Genomic DNA, 21,570 nt, shown 5'->3' with positions numbered 1-21,570 from the left:
AAGTTGGCCCTTCTGAAGTCTAACACTTTGGCCTCACTGGATATTTTTCCCACCCTCCACTGGATAGTGAAATCTACCAAGTGATGGTCACTATGTCCTAGGTTACTGTGTACTCACAGGTTCCCCACAAGATCATCCCCTGTTGCTAAGACCAGGTCTAGCTAGGCGCTACCCCTGGTGGGACTAGACACCACCTGGGTTAGATGGAGGTCCTGCACACAGTGTAAGAACCTATGCGAGCGGTTTGTTTTGGCCATCTGCTCCTCCCAGCAGTTGTCTGGGTAATTTAGATCCCCCATGACCACTGCCTCCCTCACCTGAATGGCCTCTGAGAGCTGCCTGGAGCACACCTCATCTCGCTCGTCATCCTGGTGAGGAGGTCTGTAGTAGACCCCCACTACCAAGTCCTTTTCCCCGACCCCCCCTGGATCCTGACACACAATGCCTCAGTATTCCCCTCTTCCACCCCCGCCTTGATGATGGAAGATGTGTAATCTCATCATTTTAATGATTTTAATCTCATCATTTTCATAATGTTGTTCCTCTTTCTTTTTTTTGTCCAGTGAATCGTAAGCAGAAAGCAATCACTCAGTTCAAACCTGGAATCTTTTAGAGCTCTTATATTCCATTCTGACAAGGATTTAGAGTACAGTAATTGCTCTAGTTTACAGAGAGACATTTAGGTCAGTTTGATTGCTTTGGAGAGCTTGAAGCATATGTATTAAAGTGGATTGCTCCTTGGTATCATTTACCTCTTTCATTTTGTTGTAGCTCATGAGCCTAGATTAAATTGTGCTTTCAGGCTTCCCAAAGAAGAGTAGAGAGTAAATGGTCTAAACCAGCACCACAAAGATGGACTTCTCAGTCAGTCACAAAGGTTTTTAGGCTGTTAGGAACTTCTCTTATTAGAGACAGAAATAGGAAGCTGGACCCTGAGGACATTCCCCACTTATAACTATGAAAGAGGCATCGTTCCTTAGCCTGGTGGAAGTCTGGTAACCCTGTAAGAGAGCTTGTAACAGCACTAGTAGACAATGAAGCCACGGAGAAGCCTTTCACCAGGTGCAGATGTGATGGAGTAATACTGAATTTACTGACGAAATCACCCCACAGGGCTCAGCAGCACACAGAGGGACAAATTCAGAGAGAAAGCTCAGTTCAGATTATTGCTGTGTGCCAAAACTGGGGCAAAAAAATGGACCCAGAACAATTCTGTGGGAGTTGGTGCAAGGCAGCTGCAACTAGTTGCCTGCATTACCTTAGAGCAGTGGTTCTCAGCCTTTTTAAACTCAAGGCACCCCTCAGAAAATGACAGCTCTTAGTTTTCACTCTTTTTGGCCTACAAAAAATAATAGAACAGGGTTTTTTCTGTTGCAGAGCTGAGAAAGAAATCCATAGTTGTGGCCTATTTGAAATCTCTGGGTTTAAACTTGTGAATCATGTTTGTAAATCTAACAGTGCTAACATTGTGTAGCACCCTTGAAAGGATCTCAAGTCACCCTCCCTGCCTGAGAATCAGGGACTTACAATCTCACACACTTCTCTAATGAGTTAATACTCCAAGCAGAAATAGTAACCACAACATCTTCTCACTTCAAGAGGAACTAAACATTTAGAGGGGAGAAAAGGGGGAAAAAAAGCATCTCCCAATTAGCTTCCGGATCTTGCCCCTGATTTGTAAGGGAGGACTATCATGCTGTCAGAGAAGTGCCCTGGGAGACTCAGTACCACACTCTGGCAGCAGTCCAAATCCACTTCAGTTGTCTGGTGCTGGCTGCCTATATGCAGGAGTGTGGACATACCGGCTAAAAATATCAAATCAACATGTTACTCTACCCACACCCTCACCCATATAACCTGCTAGTGCTGTTTCAGTTCTGTCTTCAGACAGATGATGGACTCCTGCTCAACTACTTCACGTTTGGTTGCATCCCAGAACACAAATCATTGCATCTTGTTCTCTCACCCCTTGCTTAATCAAAATTTGTTCTCATCTGAGTCAGAACAACTTTTCAGATCAAACACACTGAGGTGGTGGGCAAGTATGTTTAATTGCTCACGGTACTTCTCTCCCTATACTTTCGGACCACCTCGGTCTTTTGTTATCAGGGGGAAAAAAAAAAAAGAAAAATCAATATTCTGGGCAAGTATATGCAGCTTCCCAAGTGATTTCACAGACTGATGCCTGTTGTTTGACAGATTGCTGCAACATTTTCACAATGGATAAAAATTGAAAACTGAAGAAGTGAAAAACTTTAATTAAACAGGAGGCTTTAGGAAGTAGCTTAAACAACAGTCCCATCAGGAAAGGGCAAGCTTGACATTTTTCCACTGGAGGTACTAATTCAAATATCCACATCACAGGGGCAAGGAAACATTAAGAATCTTTAAACCAGGGCTTAGTGCTAGGGGTGCCCTCAATTCCCAGGATTTCATTTTAATGTCAGGTCCCATTTTATATTTAAGCCAGTGTAGTGTAGTGTTAATGCTCCAGTCAGACCAATTAATTTCTGGGGACATAACATCCTTGCTCATTACTTGCCTAGACAGTGACAAACTGCTATTTCCCTCCACCTGGAGGAAGAGGTTATGGAATGGTCATCTTAGTTCAATTTCCAAGTGGAAAATTTTAACTCTATTAAATATAGAGGACCTACCGAGTTGGCACCCTGCTTAGATTTCTATATAGAAACATAGAAAAGTAGGGCTAGAAGGGACTTCAGGAGGTCATCTAGCTCAGTCCCCCACTCATAGTAGGATTATTCCCAACTAAACTATCTGTCAAAGGTATGTCTAATGCAGGGGTAGGCACCCCAAAACAGGTGCCAGAGCATGGCACACAGGCAATTTGCTTGGCACATGCGCCTCAGGGAAGAGGCCAAGGCTGCACTGCCAGAACAAGGATTGCACCTCTTGCGGCTCCCCCCACTGTCTACACCTGGCATACAAACATCTTACAAGTGTAGGTTGTGGAGGGTTTTTTGTACTCTGCCCAAAAACATTTCTGACCCCGCATCTAACCTGCTTTTAGAAACATTCAAGGATGGTGGTGGATAGCCTGATCCAATGTTTAAATACCCTCAGAGTGATGAAGTTCTTCTAAATATCCAACCTAAATTTCCCTTACTGCAGTTATGTGCATCAGTGTGTTTTTAAAAAGGGAAAAGAATTTAAGCTATCAACAGGAATCAAGGTTCTGCCCAGTTCTCCGTTAACCTAAGGAAAAAAGGCATGGGGTGGGGTGCTATTTTGCAGTAGGTTATTAGGAATAATGAAATAATACCAAACTTGTTTATACCTTTTGAAGGGGGTGGAGGAAGGAAAAAAAATAAAAACCCTTTAGTCCTTTGACCAGATATAACCAAGTCTCTGAGGTGTAAGGCAATGAAGCAGCAAGGCAATGGACTGCTGATTTTCAAGTGATTTAGGACCCCCCAATCAACATTTGCCTGCACAACTTGAAAATTAAACATGTGTTTGAGTTCCATTGACTTCAGTGGTACCCATGCATGTCCCAGGTGTGCTTTTGAAGAAGTCCATTTCAAACACACATTAAGAGTTCAATCCCTGGGCTGGCTTCAGGGAAATACGAAATCCAACACCCCCTACCAATTCCTTCCCCACCCCTTGGAGAGAAGATACAAAAAAAAGGAAGCTACCAAGTTGGAAAGCATTTTCAAACTTTATTTACAACTGTCACAGTGACAAAAAAGTAGTTTGAAAAAAACGCTAGCTTCTCCCTGAGGCTCAAAAAGAATTACAGAAATATAGAATGTATATCATACAACAGGAGGAGTTTTACTGGAGTGCTTTGTTCTTCAGATATGTTCAACAACACCTAGAAATATACACGATACTTCCAAAAAAAAGTATGCAGACAGAAATATGCAAGTCTGTAGGGCAGACAGCATTTTTCCTCGGATCTTAAATCCAAGGTTTTCCAACTGTTTGCTGCCCGCACAGTAACCTCTTTGATACAGAGCTTCAATTTGGTGGTACAGACTGGAGATCAGCAAGTACTATTGTTTTGTTTGTTCTTTAAACAAAAACAGGATGGCTGATATGCAGGTGGAGAAGCTCACTCCATTAGACAGCAAGACTAGAACAGATGTCAGATACAACAGCTGGATTCATTGGTTTAAAAATGAGAACATCACTAGATCATGACTGGAGTTCTGTGATGAGAGACCATCTACCAAGACCAGTAATGAGTGTGCGCAAGACTGGTTCTTTGCTGCTAAAACAGCAAAAAGAGACGAGCATCAACTTACACTGTTACTAGTCAAGAACAATGCAAGGGTGAGTCTCTCTTCTTTTATGTCTGTCTGAAACAGTTACGTACAGCTGATAAGTTATTGCCATTATGTTTAAAACACAAGCAAGACGAGACTAAAACAATCCTGCCAGTATGTTGAAAGCAATTCCCTAACCCCCACCAGCGTTTAACTACTCATGAGGTATTAAAATACAAATACACACACAGCCAAATACATTTTTTTTTAAATGAAACCAGTTACAAAGCAAGGGGATACACATTGGGTTTACTCTTCCTGTTTGGTTAAGGCCTTTACTTTTGCCATTTTTCTCCTTAGTGTCTCCAGATTGTTTTTTAAAATGGAAATGAAATGGCATTTTATTCCCAGAACTGTCAGCTCTGAACCAACACTTTATTGCTCCCCAGGGGCTTTTATACAGTCACTAGGCTGAAGCTTTCCTGGAAAATGGCAGCTTAGTCCTCTCTGCAATCCGATTCCATCCTAGCAAAAGTCTGGAGGAAGAGACACAGGAGGTTATTACTCAGAACTGAACAAGGTGCATACGATGACACCTTCAACCTTACCAACAGCTTGCCCTTTCTTCAATGCCATGAATATTATCAGAAGCATAACATCTTGCCCAGAATACTCAAAAGTCATAATACTTTATGAACAGAGGAGCCCCTTCCTCACCCCCCACAGCCTTTTAGCAGTCTATCTTTAATTTAAAATTGCCTCCAATACCAGTTTTGGCAACAACACTTTGATTATATATGGGAATTTTTGGTTTCATCCACTTTTTAGTGGATGATTTGTGCAGCTTCTAGGTCCACCCAGCATAGCTTGGCTTTAGAGTTATGGGAAAGCCTTTCTGATAACACAGATCAAACCAAATAAAAAACATGCCCCTCCTCTCTAGCCACCACTCTACGTATCAAGTTCTGATGAACAATAGATTTGAGATATGAAACCATACAGCATGAATGCCACCTAGAAGGTAGGTATCCCCACCACTCTTAAAATACCAGTGGCTTTGGGCATTGCAGTAGTCTCACTAACAGGAAGCACACTGTAGGTATTTCTTTCTACAGCAAAAGTTCACGTAGATTTGAAAATACTGTTAGGTCAGACTAACCACCTATATGAAAACCAGGACCTTACAAAATAGATGGCAAGTAGCAGCCTAATACTATAGCCTGTTCAGCAATACAAGTTCTAAATGCAGATATGGGGTAAAGGAGAGGGAAAAAGAACCCAACTCTGGAAACAGATGCGAGAGAAAGATCTATTACTCCTAAAGGCATTTGTGATGCTTTAGGGATGTGCTGAGTTCAATCTTTACAGAATCCTTTATCCCTTAGCAGATAATCAGAAGATCATCCATTAGCGATGATGTACCACAAATTCCCTTTAACCCCCAAATACATATAAATGGAAGCTTAGAAGAAAGGCAAGTTTGAGAGATGAAGATTCTAAATCTCATGCATTTGAAGCCAAAGTCAATCCCTTGCTGAACACTGCTGCATTTTAGGTTTCTCTTTATTCCTCCCCACCCCATTAAAATGTTCCTTGCATGTTCACCCGCCACTAAGTGCCTTAGAATTCCACCGCTGCTTCTCTTGGCCTCAAAAATTCAGATAGTGATCTTGAGAACAGCAAACATTTCTCTGTATGATTTCCTTCCTCAGAAGGTCTGGAGATTCTGTCACATCGAGGGCTTCAGTTCTCAATACAGAGATATGAAAAAACTAAGATCTTGCCGGTGCAAAATTGAACTTGTCTTTTTTTTTTTCTTTTTTAAAAAGACGTTTTTTCAGAACAGGTCTGCTCTTTCCTCAAGACAATTCAAGTCCCTTGTATTTTTCAGATGCCATTTACTGCTCCTTGTTTTCTTTCTTTGTTTCTGCACAGTTTTCTTCTTCTTCCTCTTCCTCCTCCTCCTCCTCTTCCTGGACAAGGAATTCTTCAGGTGGCCATCTCAGCTCACCACTCTCCACATCACCTTCTGTTGGCTCTACCACAATGGAAGGCAGGCGGTCCTTCAGCTTACAGTAGCGGTCAAAGTCTGAGGGATCAGGGAAAATCTGGAACAAAAAGAAAAAAAAATAGGAGTAACCCATTAGAGAGATTTTTTTAAGTTCAATATCAGGCAATGGCCTTCCTATAGAGCATCTTTACTAACAAGACCCAGTTCTCAACAGGATCAGCCCCAAGGATGGGGACTGAACTCAGTGGCCTGGGGGGCATCCTTCCAGTCTTATGTTTCCAAGGATCACAGGTGAGCATGGACAAGGAGTCAGATTAGTTCTGAAATATTCCTGAATTTGCAGGTGTGCTCATCAGTAATTCTGTCTTTGCATTCAAGCCAAGCTGGGACCTAAAGTAACACAACATGGAAAGAAAAGCTTCACAAGAGGATTTCCAAGACACATGGCATGTTTGAATAAGATTTCAATGGACACCTAAACAAACCAAACTTCCTGGAGGTTTACTGCTCAGTACCAATGCTAATAAGACTACAAAAATCGATCTGAAAAAAAAAAAGAAGAGAAAAGAAAAGACAAGAGAGAAAGCTGTGTGATGAGAACCTATGAGGATCTGTATTTCCTGCTTCTGGTCAGGGCATACACGTTGTGAAAACTGTCAGTATTTTAGTACTTCTGCTTCTAGCTGGAAGAGGGGTCATGTACAGATGTTATTGATTTATTCAGACCTTTGTTTCATGTATTGAGCCTTTTAAGACAGTTCATTTCAAGTCAACAACTTCAAGAGCAGTAAGTAACTGTAGATAGGCTACCGGTTTTTTCTATCACTAACTACAAGTCTGAGCAATGCATTTGGCCTTGTTTAAGCTGATCTGGAGCTTCTACCAACTTTCCATGTAGATCCCACTCCTCAATACAGCCATCACCCTTTTGCCCTCCACCATCTCAATTAATGGAATAATTTTAGCTGACTAAACTCTAGTAACTGGACAACAGTCTGATGGCTCCCTGAAGCAGGATGCATTCTGCTAGCATTAGCTTTAAGAGAAAAACCTCAATCCAGGAAGTATACCTTGCTTTGTAGTGAAGCAAGAGATGAGCAGTCTCAACAGCAGCTTAAACACAAGTTTTACAGATTTTCCAAGAGTGAAGGGACACCCACTACTGCTTTGAAACAATACCCGGTTAACCAGTCACATAAAAAAGGTTTCAATAAGCCTCCGTTCATCAGACAAGAACCTTCTAGTACACAGGACGTACAATACCAACTCAGTTGTCTAGTATCTAACAAAAAAAATTCATTTAACAGCTATTAAGAATTTTTAGCAGAGTCACACTTGGTTGTCAATAGATGGGCTAGAGTTCTCAAAAAAACCCTGAAGAGGCCAGTCACAAGTGACAGAGGATACTAGGGTCTTACAAGCAAATGCAATTGTTGTACTAGTCCCCAAATGGTCTCATGTCTTAGAGTGATTTCTGCATGTTCAAAAGGCTCTGCTACTTTTGGATACTCTATTTTAAGAGCCAAGGCCTAATTTTAAAGAGGTGCAGAGTACTTGCTATTGCAGTTGTAGCAGTCTGGGCTCAACATCTCTGGATGGAGAGAGGTCAGAGGCAATAGGTAGGTGCCTGGCAGGCAGAACCCTGGGAGCAGTGGAAAAGTTTGCCCTTTTACTCTTAAATGGAAATAGCTGAACGAGGGAAAGGGGGGGGGGGGGGGGGTCACAAACCAAACCAAACTCAAGTAATAGGCTAATCAGGTTACAATTAAAAAAAAAAAAAAAAATCAGATCAGCTTCCACCAAGTGCTCTGTTAAATGCTGGCAGCATCTTCGGGGCCAGAGGCAAGCATAGTTTAGGTGCTCCTCTGAATACTGTGAGGCTCTTATAGAATTTATCCATGTTTTTCCCTTTTATAAATTCAAGACTGGGGGAGAGAGGGCAGGGGATGGGAAACTAAACACTGAGCAACTAAGTTTAACTGCCTCCTACTAAAACAGAGCAACTTGGGATGAAAGCACTGAAGAAACTCCCTCCATGTGACTGAAGACCCCCAGTCAGACCAATCACCATGAAGAGCCATCTTTAAGCTTCACAGCTTTCCCCAGTGTTAAGAAGCAAGGAAGAGCAGTCATATTCTAGCTACAACACCCAAGTGTGTGGCACCTTAGGTTCTTCAGAGGTAGCCATGGGGAGCCGAGTAAAAAAATGGAAAAAGGCCAACAAATGCTGTATTATTAAGTGGGGTTTTGCAGCTTAAGCTATTTAGTATTTATTAGTCCTTTCCAGAGCATGTCAGGGACCATTTCGCCTAACAATTTTGTGGCTGCTGTTTGGTTGAGCAGGGCTAGGTCTCCAGCACCCTGCACACTGCTTAAGATCAGTAGGCTAAGCTTTCAGTTTTGAAAAGTTATCCAGGCTTGGAATAAAAGAACCTTGACACTATATTGTTGAGAGGGTTGCAATGGAAAAAGAGTGTGTTACAGTAAGTTATACAAGCCAACAATACCATGAAAATAGCCAGCGGTGTAGGAAGCTACCAGTATAATAATTAAACTAACATTTGGCTATCATTTGAGGCACATTAGGTCAAATTGGAACGATTTCTTTGGAAAAAACACAAAAAACCCTGGCAGATCCCATCCCCCCCACCCAAAGAAGCTTAGTAGCTAGTCATTTCCTCACAAATATCCCCCAATGTGGTGTTCTGTCTTTTTTTATTAGTGCAATCTTATCTCATAAACAGCTGCAAAAGAGGCCGAACCCAAGAAGGTCAAGATTTTTTCCACTAAGTCATGCTTTTTAATCATAGAAGCAGCATAAAATGAGATGTTGCAACTGCACTTTCAAGGGGTGTGGACAGTCAGTGGAAAAAAAAAAATATGAAGCCAGATTTCCTAGCACATGACAGATAGAACAAGAAAGGCTGACTGTGGGAACTAAAGGAAGACTTTGTTGGACTCAGATTCCACTGGACATTCAGAGGACAGGTATGAAAATGACCCCAAGCAATCTAATCAACCTTCCCCCATCCTTATCTCTCCAGGCACTCAAAAAAAAAGTCAATTCAATTCCCAGTCTCTTTACTGAAGAGCCATCCCCAAACACCAAATTTCTTCATATGCATCTGAAATTAAGTAGTCTGTTGGCCTGCAATGGGGGTTGGGGGGCAGGGAAGGGAGTATCACCTTTTAAAAGCAAGAATTGGAATAAGGAAGATAGTCTACACCTACCAAAGCTATTCAAAGCGTGTTAAATTGAGTCACTTGCATGCCAGAATGCACATACAGCAATCATGCACAGCTCTTAATTCAAAGCTCACTGCTCTATAGCTAATGCCAACAGACATGGGTGGGTGCACATGTGTGTGGTCTTTTCACCACCCAAAAATGCTGCAGAGATAGTTTCTGTGACATGCCAACTTCCTATACCATGTCCATGTGTAGGGACCTACCAAATTCAGGGCAAATGCCACCCTATTTCAAGGTCTGAGCGTGGTGTCGGTCACTCTTTCCACATCCAAGAGTGATGGGCCACCCCCCACACAGCTGTGGAAAATCTTCTCCCTCTCTCCACCCACCGTGCTTCAAGATACCAGGGCTTCCTGCCTTTTCTGTTTACCTGCCTCCTCTCCTCTCCTCTCCCCCAGGCTCACTGGCTTTCTGTGCTTTTCTGTGGGGACCACATTTTTCTGCAGGGACCTACCGATTTTGCAGTTTCCACCAAAATCACAATTCTGGTAGGTCCCTACCCACCTGACTCAACTGTCTTGCATACAGCTTAAGTCGATGCATCGTTCTAGGGCAGTTGGTACATTATAGCCTTTGGTAATCCAAGAATAAAGATCCTGACAGATGGCAACAGCAGCCTACCACATGGTTAGTTATTCAGTTCTCACTTACTCCAACAAATTTCTTCAAAGAGATTCTCTATGCACCACATGACGTGATGCCATTATTTTTCTGAGCTCCCTACTCCAAAACAAGGCAAGCAAATCCTTTTTGACAACTTTCACTTGGAGATCTTTTAGGAATCTCATCCTGCTGTGAAGCCGATTTGCTTCCAGCTCAGGTACATACAAGCCTGCATTCTCACCTTTCACTTGGAAGGTGCACTGAAAAGCAATGCCAGAAAGTCCTGAACTGGAGGAAGATCACCCACGTTTGCCAGGTGCCCCAAACAACTTCCTCAGGAGTGAAATCTTGGCAATAAGAGTGGAAAATATTCAGTGGCTTCGGAAAGGCTGACTCCGCCTGTGCCCTGCCCCAGCACACCACAAGAAAGGAGGGGAACTTTGCCACAGTGAGCACAAGTCTGCAAGAAGCAATGCTAATAAGGAAGCCAGATTCTACCAGACAGCAGGATGAAAGCTAGTTAACTGTATGCAGTTGGCTCATTGTTGACAAAGCAAACCAACACACTAGCAGCACGAGCATCCTGCATTTTGGGAGAGGAAACTTGCCGGCCTTTCAAGAACAGCTATAAGAACTAGATTCTAATTTAAGTTACAGTGATTTAAATCCAGGGCAGTTTCTAGTTTAGTGGCCTTATTCCAGACTGACACCAAAATAAGTTCAGAATCCAGCTCTAGTAGTCACCCCCACAGAAACCCTGGAAACTGTCATTAGCTATTCAGCAATAAAGGAGCCCCTTCTGGAAACAAGAGCTGCTGAGAAATTGAGCTAGCTGTTGACTTTGGAAGAGTTCTTTAAGCCTAGTAGTCTTCCTCTTCTAGGCTCACAACGGTTTGAAACAGTTATGTTCTAACATCAGCACTTCAGTCTGCATCAGTGGTTCTCAATCTCGGTAGACTCAAAGCACTCCTCAGAAAATGCTAGCTCTTAGTTTTTCACTCAAATGTTAACTATGGAAACTGAGCAATTTTTTTTTATTGCAAAAAACTGAAAGACCACAACAGGGCAGAATGGTTTTGCCACTATGGATCCCAATTTGAAATTTCTGGGTTTGTCTCATGAATCCCATGCACTGGCATACCTACCAGCGCTAATGTTGCATAGCACCCTGGGAATCACTGGCTGGGAATCGCTGCTCTATATCCTATGGGTTCAGGACAGCAGGACGGGACATGTTATTGGAATTCAAAGGTGTCTTAGGCTATGCAGTTCCAGAAATGCTTACCTGGTGCTACACACTAAAGAAACTCAGATCTCAAGAAATGCATCTGCCAAAAACATCTCAAGTATGAACTGAGACAACTAGGGGCAGGGAGGGAACAGGGAAAGAGGGCATAAATGTTTATCCCCTATAAAGTCAAAGCCTAGAACAGCAGTAGGCAACCTTTTCTGGCTGTAGGTGAGAATGACGCACCCCAAGCCAGAAGTAAGCAGGTGCTAGGACTCTGCTGCTACTACTGCTCTTTTCTCCAGCCACAAGGGGAAAGCACCCACAGAAGGTGACCTCCCCCATAAAGCCCCACATCTGTTGGTTGGATCCTCCAGCCCATGGGCCATAGGTTGCCAACCCCTAGCCTAGAGCACTTACCCCGTCAGGAGGAATTTGATTATCCTTCTAAACTACCTCCAAAGACGACCATTTTAGCACTACAAGAACTTACACTGTACGTGATGTTCCTTATTGAGCTCATCACCACAAAACCTAAGCACCTTCCACTAAACGGGATGAACCGTTTAACAAATTTATACATTGTGACCATTCTACAGTCATGTAAACAAATGCTGCCTGTGATGCACAGGGTTAAGAAAATTGTTGGTAAAGGAAGACCCGTTATTCTGATAGTAACCTTTAGAAATTCAACATGCAGGTCTTGCAATCATCTGTTTCCTCAGATTTCAGTTTAATACCATTACTGAAGCTACAGTGAAGGAAGTCAGCTAATCTGCTTCAGTATTTCCACCTCTTAGTGTTTGTAGGATGATGTACTTGCATGCTCCTTAGCCGAGACTAAAGAGCTTGATCCACCTAGTTGGGCAGACTCAATGCATGTTACAGGTAACTGTATTTGGAGTAAGAGGTGAATTTATTTCACTCCAGGCTCATTTTCTACAGCAGTCTCATTTCAGAGGCTGTTCGCGAGAACTACAGCATCTATTCCAGCACAGGACTGAGAAAGATCATATGTGCTTTATAAGATTAAAACACAGAAAGCATCTTACAAGCAGAAAAGATTAAAATGAAGAAGGGATGGTTCCCATGGCTATCAGGTTAGCATCATGTCTTTTTGTCCATTAGTTACAGGAGGGGCAGGCAATTATTTTGGGCACAGGGCTTCTAATTGAGTTCTAGCAAGCTGTTGAAGGTCACATGGGAAGCCCCACCCCTTGACAGGTGCCCCACCCCCTGGTTGCCATCTTGTGACAAAGTCCCGCCTCCTAACCCTTGTCATCAGAAGTCCTTGCCCATGCCCCCAAAAGCACTGCTTTCACCAAGGGGATTTGCCATCTTGGAACCAGAAAAATACCAAATTATATTCTGCAAATTGAACATCTACAACATTCTTTAATTTGATTTCAAAAACTATTTTTGTCCTGATTTACATGCATTTGTGTAGTGCACATAGAGGTGATTGCACACTAGTTTAAAATGAAGTCTTACTCTTGTATATTGTGGATGGGTGTGTGTGGCATGGCAGGGTGGGTATAGCTGGGGGGGGGGGCGGGGGCTGTGGGTATGTCCATGTGGGAGATAGGTATGGGTGTGTGTGGATTTGTGGGGGGAGGGGGGGGAGCTGGGGTGTGTGAGGTGGTGTGTGGGGGGGGTACATGTTTATGGTAAGGTGTGCATGTGGGACTTGCCCTATGAACAAACGAACACACCCACCCACCCACCCACCCAGGCCCAGGGTACCCGTGCCTATGATCGTACCCACCCACACGGCCCATGATCCCGCGGTACAGCAACGCAGCCGGGGGGGGGGGGGGGGGGGAGGTCACGTGGTGCTAGAGCAGCTGGAAAGCTGCAGCAGGCAGATGCTTCTAGCTGGGTGGGGGGTGGTGGTGAGAGTGGGACAGGGCTGGGATGGCTTTGCTGGTGAGTCCTGCCGGCTCCCCACCCTACCAGGTCCTACTGCCCATGGCTCCTGTCATCTTTGACAAGCAGCCAAGAGCAGATAAATATATATTTTGTAAATGTTTTACCCACACCTGAGTTACAGGTTCTCATGTCTGTGTTGTGCTGAAGTTTAGCCACACTGAAATTAATGTAAATCCAGAGGAATTTTACTAATGGATCAGAATCCAACTCCAAGGGATGTTAGCAAGAAACATGCAGAATTACAGCTTCCTACTGAAGATTAAATATCTTTGCCACTCGTGTGGCAAAAGCTTCAGTTGTTCTGTGGCAGGTAAAGAAATCCTCTCCAGTTCTGTGGAAGCCATTCAAAAAAAAAAAAAAAAAAAAAGAAAGAAAAACAATGGCTAGTTGCTAGATGAAACTCAGATCAAGCCTACTAGTCAGATCCTAGCATGAAGGCATCATGACTGAAAAATCCCATGCTCCCCATGACTGAACAGAGCTGGACTGTGTGTACTTGATAGACACAAAAAATCCTGAGCCTATCCCTTTTAGAAATAAAGCTAATGTTCTGGAGGGTCAAAGGATAAATTAGTCTGCAGTATAGGACAGTGAGGTCACAGGAGTTTCTTAGACAGTCTGCTTAGCACAGTGGCCACAGGCACCTGTGTATTAGTCATGCTAAACCCCAGCTACCATTATAAGAAAAAGTCAAGAGATTCAGGTCAAGGCATTCTTGATGACAGTTCGGTTGGAACAATTAATTTAGTCTCAAGTGAGGTGTAACTTCAGCTGCATAATTTATTCTGCTGTGAAATTATACTGGGGAAGTGGCCATGTTGGGGGGGGGGGGGGGGAAGGGCCAGGGATTAGGGAAAAAAGGAGAAGAGGAAAGGGGAATGAACCGGCAGTGGCAATTAGATTTTTTAGATGACCAGCAGCATATCTTGAGTCTCAGGGAGGAAGAACACCTTACGTTAGTTCCATCTGGCAGCAAAAAGGCAGGACTCAAGAGGTTGCCAAACTGAAAGTGAATTAAATCCTTTACATACAGTTTGGTCTCTCCAGCAGAGGCACATCTTTCTCCTTCATCCACATGTTAGTGTTTTATTATTCCCTTGGGAATTACACAACAGCTATGTAAGAAGTAGAATTAAATCTTCACTAGTCACAAGACTCAGTACAAGTTTAAACCAGATGACTGAACTGTCTTGCAAGATGATGAACAGTCAGTTGCTCTGGCAAAGGGTACAGTATCACCAAAATCTTCATTTCACATGGAACGGGTTTTCATTTTGTGGACTAAGACATTTTTAATATGAAACTGAACATCCAGCCAACATGTGCCTGTGCAGCATGTGCATGCACAAAGCCAGAGGACTTGTTTAAGAATGTCAGACTGGCTTCAAATATATGGGAGTTGGGCCTCCAAACTACTACCTTCCAAAATGTGGTGTATTATAGTCAGTCACTTGTGTGTGTGTAAAGAGGTTTACTCCTAGATGGACCAGGAAAAGAACTCTTTAATTTCAAGTTTTTCTGTAGAGTACTGGGTAGCAGACAGACCAGAATCAAAGTTTAGAATCCCATGATTTGTCATACCCCTGCTTTACCTGTGGCAGGTTAGGGTGCTATGCCTTGTAGATGCATAATAGCTGGTTGTGCAGTTTTAGTAACAAGTTAGGCAAACATTTGTATGGGATGGTTTGGCCTCAGACAGGGAGTTGGACTAGATGACCATGGGAGGTCCCTTCCAGCTCTATTTTTCTATGATTTATCCTGTAGAGTCCTGCCAAAGTCTGCTATGTTTAGCACAGCCTTTTGGCTGGGTGTCCAGGCTTTCTTCTTTACTTATCACTTGAAGATAGACTACTGGGCTTATATCAGCTCATTTACTTCAGCATTCATGCTTAAATTTGGCATCAAAATCTTGCCACCTTCTGAATGGTCCTCTTCTGGAATCAGGGACCACACAGGGATCAGACCCTCAAGGACCAGTAGGGTCTTGAGAGTTAGGAGGATTAAATTTAGAACTCCATTTCAAGCTGGTCTTGGCTGCAATGCAAAATTAAAAGACTGATAACTATACAAGAGGGTCATTATTACAGCTAAGGACTTGCTTTTATTAGTAAATTCTTGGGTGCTGGACAAGCAACTAGAGCACAAGTCTAACTTTATTTTTGCCTCCCTGTCTAAGTGCTAGGATACTTATACCTTTGAAGTCCAAGGCTGCAGGATGGGTGGAGGAACATTTTCTAGTTTAGAACATTTTACCCTATACAAGAACATTCATGGTTCATTAGCCCCATCTAGTTTTTGAAGTTATTGCACTTGGACACTTGGTAGCCTAGCATATAATTTTCCATGTTAACCCCTCCCCCCTGCTCCCCCCAAAACCAACCAACCAACCAACCAACCAACCAAACAAACCATTCTCTCAAGTGACAAGATGGGCTTGGTAAAAATGCCAGGCTTTCTGGGAGAAAAGGGGAGTTAATGTCGCTGTTTGCATCCTATTAGCCTAGGAATAAGTGAAACCTCTTAAAGGAACATTTAAGTGCTCTCCTTCTTAAGCCATACATGGCTATTTAACTTCACTAACTATAGGCTGAGCTATCCATATTCAACTGTGTGCCAAATACAGTTTTCACCAGACCGCAGTCAGCAGGAAAGCTACAATGTAGACTTTCAGCCCCCTTTGCCCTTATATTTGATTCAGTCAAAAACAAGGGTCCTGCTTCATATATTGGGCCAAGAGACAATAAGGATTTGTTAGAGATGCCAACATGCAGCTGGTTCCCTTTTACTTCCCTCCACTCCCCCACTCAACCAATGACATCTCAAACAGAATGGTAGCCTCTTATATTTGGCAAGTCTGCCAGTTAAGTACACATATATGGATAAGTAGCATCTCACAGGCTGTTAAAAATAGGCCTGCCCCAGGCCATTATGGAGGGGTAAGGAGCTCCAAGTAGCTACATGCATTCTACAGGTAGTGTTAGGTCCCTCTTGCAGCATAGTTTAAAGTGGAACTCGATGGTATTAAATTAGTCAACTCTCTAGAGAAAGATCCTGACTAGTTCTCTGAATCTTCCAGATGCATCTATACAGCAAGAGAGGCACCTTGTATTCAGTCCAACTAGATCACAGCTTGTCATTAGGTCAGCATGTAAAAGGTGTAGGAGAAACTGTGATGAAACTGTGTCCAAGAACAATACAGCTCCTGCTGAAGTATGCCACTCTGTGGTAGCCAGGATCTAGGACCCGACGCTTACCATAATAGCTGCACTCAGCTACTTCCTGTACAATAGGACCAGCTCATTCATACAACATGGAACCAGATTCTTCTGATCAAAGGAGCCACATATTCCCTTTCCACAGGGTTGGCCTATTGCCATGATGTTGGTCCTTATGCTCTGATGCATTTCTAAAATTTAAGGCTCACGAGCTAAATGGGTAAAGGGGCATCAAATGTGCATGCACAGTTGCTGCTGCACAGTCAATCACTATGTCTGAAGATTGAGCACTGTGAAGCTTGCTGTCCTATTAAGAATCCCCGTGTGTAGTGATCTGGCATATATGCACACAACTACAATCACACAAACATTACATTGCCTAGAAGCCAGTAGAAAAAAAAAAAAACCCCAGTAAAAGTCTGCATCTTAAAAGAATAGGGATGGTCTTCTTAGTCCTCTGGAAAGCATAAATGTGTGCGCCAGGCACTACAGAGGATGCACTGAGCCACACATTAGAAATATTAGCTTCCCAAAGCTAAGATAAAGATGAAAAAGAGGGTACCTAGGGGCCTATAAATGCCAAATCTAGTTTTGACATTGAATCCCATCCTCCTCTATGCCCTAAAAATGCCAGGAGTTTATACCCTTAAGTGTTAAGCTATTCAAGTTGCCATTTCAAGGTTTGTTTGGGTTTTTTCTGGCTCTGCCACGTGCCATGGGAGACAGTCTAACTAGTTTAAAATAGCCTTGCCTGCTCAATATAAACAGAAAGTAGCTTAAAAGATTCGAGTGCTGTATAAACAGCTCCCATCTGCTCTAGGCAGATGCGCTAGGTTGGAGCTCCTCCAGACAGAGCTGCAAGTTGGATAATCCTAGTGGACAAATCTAAATTCTTCATTAAGAAACTTGCCCTTCTTTCCCCATATCCCTGTTCCTCCTCCCCCTGGAAGAATGCTACATAATTATTACAGTCTGATATTAAGAGTAAAGCTTGTTTTAAACAATTCTGTCCTGCCAAGCAAACATTCCAGTCTGTTGACTTGTTCCCATTATGAGAATACTTGTTACTTGCTCAGATTATGGAAGGGTATGTTAGACTGAGTTAATCCAGCCCAGACTTTATAGGCTGCTGCCATCACCACCTAAGCAGCCAACAGTGGTGTCTAGTCAGAGAGCTTACCTGATATGACAGCCCATCCTTGCGGGGGTTTAGCCCAATCTCATCCATAGATGGAGCGTTCATCATCACCTCAGTCATTTCAGCTGATCTCAGGTAAGCAGGGCTGAAGAGACAAAAAGATCAACTTTCAACTCTTATGGAGTCATCTCACTTGAGCAAGTTTGTGGCTTTTAAAACAAAGCTTCTATTGCCATAAAGCTAATCACATGTATACAAAAAAAATTCAACTTTAACCAGTAAATACTATTTCTTTTCTCCCACCCTGCCTTTTTTTTTTTTTTTTTTTTTAACAGAAACAATGTCATCCTTCTCAGAGTTAATGCACAAAAACTTATGCATTCAAAAGCTGCTCATAGGCTCTTTTACTATGACAAAGGTATCACCAAGAGTTTCAGACCAACACCACTTCCTCCAGCTCTGCCTCCCTCAACATGTAGGGGGAAAACTAAAGCCACAGCAAGTTAAAGCACATTAGTATCAAGGGGAAAAAGAAAGAGCACTAGTTTGATTCCTGCAGATCTGTTTCACAATCTTAAGAGACTCCCACAGCAGTAAAAATGAGATATGTTAATTCCTGGTCTGTGTTTCTAGCCATAAGCAAAAGATTTCCAGTTCAACAGTTCGAGAAAGTAGGAGTGGCCTCCTACAACATGCGGTTCCTCTATCTCAGATTATGCCAACATCGCCTAACTGACTTCTAGTCATGGTGCCTTCTATTTGCACACAATTTTTGTCACCAAAACACAGGTCATCTTTTCCTCCACTGTTCTTATCAATTCATGTTAAGTTAGTTCAAGCTACCCTCCCCATGCCACTCACTACTCTATGCATGGGGTGGGGGGAGATGCAATGATATACAAGAGGCAAAGGCAAAGAATTGTCCTTCAGTGAAGAAATGGTACTGCTCGCTGTTAGTACTAACAGCAGAAGCTAATGCTGAAGTTTAAGCATGTTTTACCACCTGGGCAGGCATAGATGATATGCAGAAAGCAACTGGCAAGGCTGGAAAAGGCTGACAGATGTTCCCTTGCAAGCTTTCCACTTGGAACTTTTCACATGGATGCCTCTTGAAAAAAGCTCATCTAGTTCACAGCCTCCTGAGCTAACAGGAGCTTGCGTGCCTCCTAGCCTATCCTCTGCTGCAACATGCTGGTCTGGCAAGTGAATGACCAGCTACAGCTTTGCATCTTTCAGCTCTCAGGGTGGTTAGAAGGAAGCTAACCAGTAGGTGTAAGATCTAGGGCTGGAGGGGGGGGGGGGGGGGGGGAGGGGGGTTGTACTTGACAGTTTGGTTAACAAAAATACCAGCTATCTACATGCACTGCCTAGTTAAGCTGCACTGAAGAAAGTTTGCCCCTGGCAGCCGGGTCTCCCAGGTGCTTGCCAGGCAAGTGGCTAGAAGGCACAGCAAGCCCTTCTGTTCACTGGAAAGAAAGGCCTTTTGACATGTAATTGGGACTAGCCCAAGTCAAGCTATGAGCTCCTGTTGGTAAGGAGGGCTACTAGAGGCATATTGTCAATGTCTTAGGGCAAATAAAAAACACAACAGGGATGGAAGCAAGGGTCCTAGGTCTGCAAGGAGTGCACTGGGCAGTGCCCACTGACCCTCCAAGGAGGGTCAAGGAGTCTGAAAGGAGGTCTGCCTCAGCCAAGTAACCAGCCCCCAGTGCTGAAGGAAGGTGGGCAAGGCCCCAGCAGGGGAGGCTGCTGGTGGGGGGAGGGCCCTGGAGTCCCTCAGGGACCTCCAGGAGGAGGGATCTCTGCTTATTAAGGTAGTTTATTAAGAGGCAGAGGCAGTTGGGAGCAGCTGAAAGGGGTGCAGGGGACTTGGGGGGTGCAGGAACTTCTCACAGCACCTCCCTGGGCTGGGAGACTGGGGGGGGGTAGTGTGTGTGTGGGGGGGAGGTCTTGAAGCTCCTGCTCCCTTTGCTATCGGTGACATGGGATGGGCACAGCCTCCACCCTCTAAGGATCCCCGATTCCCGCCCCCATGCACCCACTGAGGCAAGGCAGCTGCACCAGGCACGGCTCCTCCACCATCCAGCGGCCCCACAGCAGGGGGACCTTCCCCGAGCCGCTCCAACCCATGCACACTAGGGGGGCAGAGGATGCATGCACTGCACACAGCTCCCTCCCCCCCAAGTTTGCCCGCGGACAAAGCGCTGCCTGCACGGCTCGACTTGCAGACCGCTCCCCCCAGCCCAGCCCAGCCCCGGCCTTCCTTTGTCTGCCATCCTCGTCCTCCCGCTGCAGCGCGGGGCAACCCCGGAGCCGTCTACTCACCAGTGAATGGGGAAAAATACCGACATGAAGTCCCAGCAAAGAGGCTGCCCCACGGGCTGGGGCAGGGGGCAGCACGAGGGCGGCAGAGCCCGGGCAGCTTACAACGGGGCCGGGCCGGGCTGGGCTGAGCCCCGCTGGGCTCGAGCTGGGGGTGGAAGATCGCGCCTCACCGCAAAGCAAAGCAGCTTTGCACCGCGCCCGATGCCCGCCCGGCCTGGACCAGCCAACCCCAACCCACCCGCAGCCGAACGCTCGCCCCGCGCCCGGGCAGCGCCTTTTATAGGGGCCCCGGGGGCGGGGCCTGGCTGCGCCCTCCCAGTCCCTGTCCCCGTCCCCCTCCCTAGCCTCCCGCGGATGACGTCACCCAAAGCATGAATGGTGTGCCGTAGTGCCCCGGCCCGCGGCTCTGCCGAACGCCGCTGCCATTGGTCGGCGCCGTCCGCGGCGGGTGGTGTCGCTTGACTCCCCCCGCCGGACGCGCACGCAAGCCGGCGTTCTACCGCCGCCCCTGCCCCGCCTGGCCGGGGGGTAGGGGAGCGCCTGTGTGTGTGTGGGAGCGTGTGTGCGCGTATGCATGCATGTGTATATGGGAATGTATGTGTGCATAGGGGAATGCATGCATGTGATGGGGCGGGGCGTGTGTGCGCATGTGTGTATAGGGGAATGTGTTTGTGTGTGGAGGGGTGCATGTGTACAGGGGGATATGTGTGTATGTAGGGGAATGGGGGTGTGCGCATGCTTGTGTATAGGGGAACGCGCCTGTATATGTGCATGCATGTTTATAGGGGAATGTGTGTGTGCGTGTAGGGAATGTGTCTGGGTGGGGAGCATGTGTATGCATAGGGGAGCTTTTGTGTGTGTACGTGTGTGTATAGGGGAATGTGTGCGTGCATGCATGCATGTGTGTGTGTGTTGGGGAATATGTGTGCGTGCATGCATTGGGGTCAGCCAGCGAGCCAGGGCTCTAGTGGCTCCTGTTTTCATAGAAACACGGGAATCACAGGAAAGAAGGGCTGGAAGTGTAAGGTTTGACCTAGAAACTACTATGCAAAGCCTAAGCAAAAGTGAATGTTGTGTGTCGAATGCCCATCTGCAATGATAAGGGGCAGACAGTCTTAGATAGAGGAAGCTTGAAAACAAAAAACAGAATCAGAGGTACTGGAGCAAAGAGCTCATTAAAATACTAAAAATCACACCCCGAGGCGGGGAAGATATATGCTAATGGAACATATATGTACGTTAATGAGATACATAGCTAAAACACAGGTATAGAGACATGCTCAGTAAAGAACTCCTTGCGTCACTCCTTTATAACCAATTAGCAAACAAGGATGCTTATGAAGATTCAACCTCTGGTATATAAGGGGCTCAGTATTGAACGTGCTTGTGCTTGTCTTGGGAGATTATTCCGCTTGCACCTTTTATTGCTAGCAATAAATCATTTTTATACTTTCACCCCTGGTATCTTTATTGGCCTTTGCATACCGGGCACGAACCCAGACTTGAGCTGGGGCCTAACAGAAGGAACCTCTGGAGGTTATCTTTCTAGTGCCACCCCCTGCCAGAGGCAGAATCATCCCTAGTCAAGCCATCCCATACAAAACCTTGTCTAATCTATTACTAAAACTACAGAATCAATT

General features: G+C 44.8%; 1 protein-coding gene across 1 annotated transcript; it reads right to left on the bottom strand.

Moving 5' to 3' along the window:
• Positions 1 to 3,663: 3,663 nt before the first annotated feature.
• On the bottom strand, positions 3,664 to 20,189 carry LBH (LBH regulator of WNT signaling pathway). The gene is made up of 3 exons (XM_006272842.4): positions 19,931 to 20,189; positions 17,648 to 17,750; positions 3,664 to 6,340 (listed from the first exon to the last, which is right to left on the bottom strand). Exons 1-3 carry the CDS (start codon positions 19,954 to 19,956, stop codon positions 6,131 to 6,133), a joined length of 339 nt encoding a protein of 112 aa, XP_006272904.1. The 5' UTR covers positions 19,957 to 20,189; the 3' UTR covers positions 3,664 to 6,130.
• Between the last annotated feature and the right edge of the window lie 1,381 nt (positions 20,190 to 21,570).

This window comes from Alligator mississippiensis, chromosome 1 (genome assembly GCF_030867095.1).
Source record: "Alligator mississippiensis isolate rAllMis1 chromosome 1, rAllMis1, whole genome shotgun sequence".
Taxonomy (NCBI): Eukaryota; Metazoa; Chordata; order Crocodylia; family Alligatoridae; genus Alligator; species Alligator mississippiensis.
The sequence above is the reverse complement of the archived record's forward strand: the minus strand, read 5'-3'. Positions and strand labels throughout refer to the sequence as shown.

Bases quoted from the DNA above. Each gene is read 5' to 3' on its own strand.
- LBH (XM_006272842.4), bottom strand. From the start codon at position 19,956: ATGTCGGTATTTTTCCCCATTCACTG. The intron at 17,751-19,930 runs GTGAGTAGACGG...TTGTCTCTTCAG, and splicing joins GTATTTTTCCCCATTCACTG to CCCTGCTTACCTGAGATCAG. The intron at 6,341-17,647 runs GTAAGCTCTCTG...TTTTTGTTCCAG, and splicing joins AGGATGGGCTGTCATATCAG to ATTTTCCCTGATCCCTCAGA.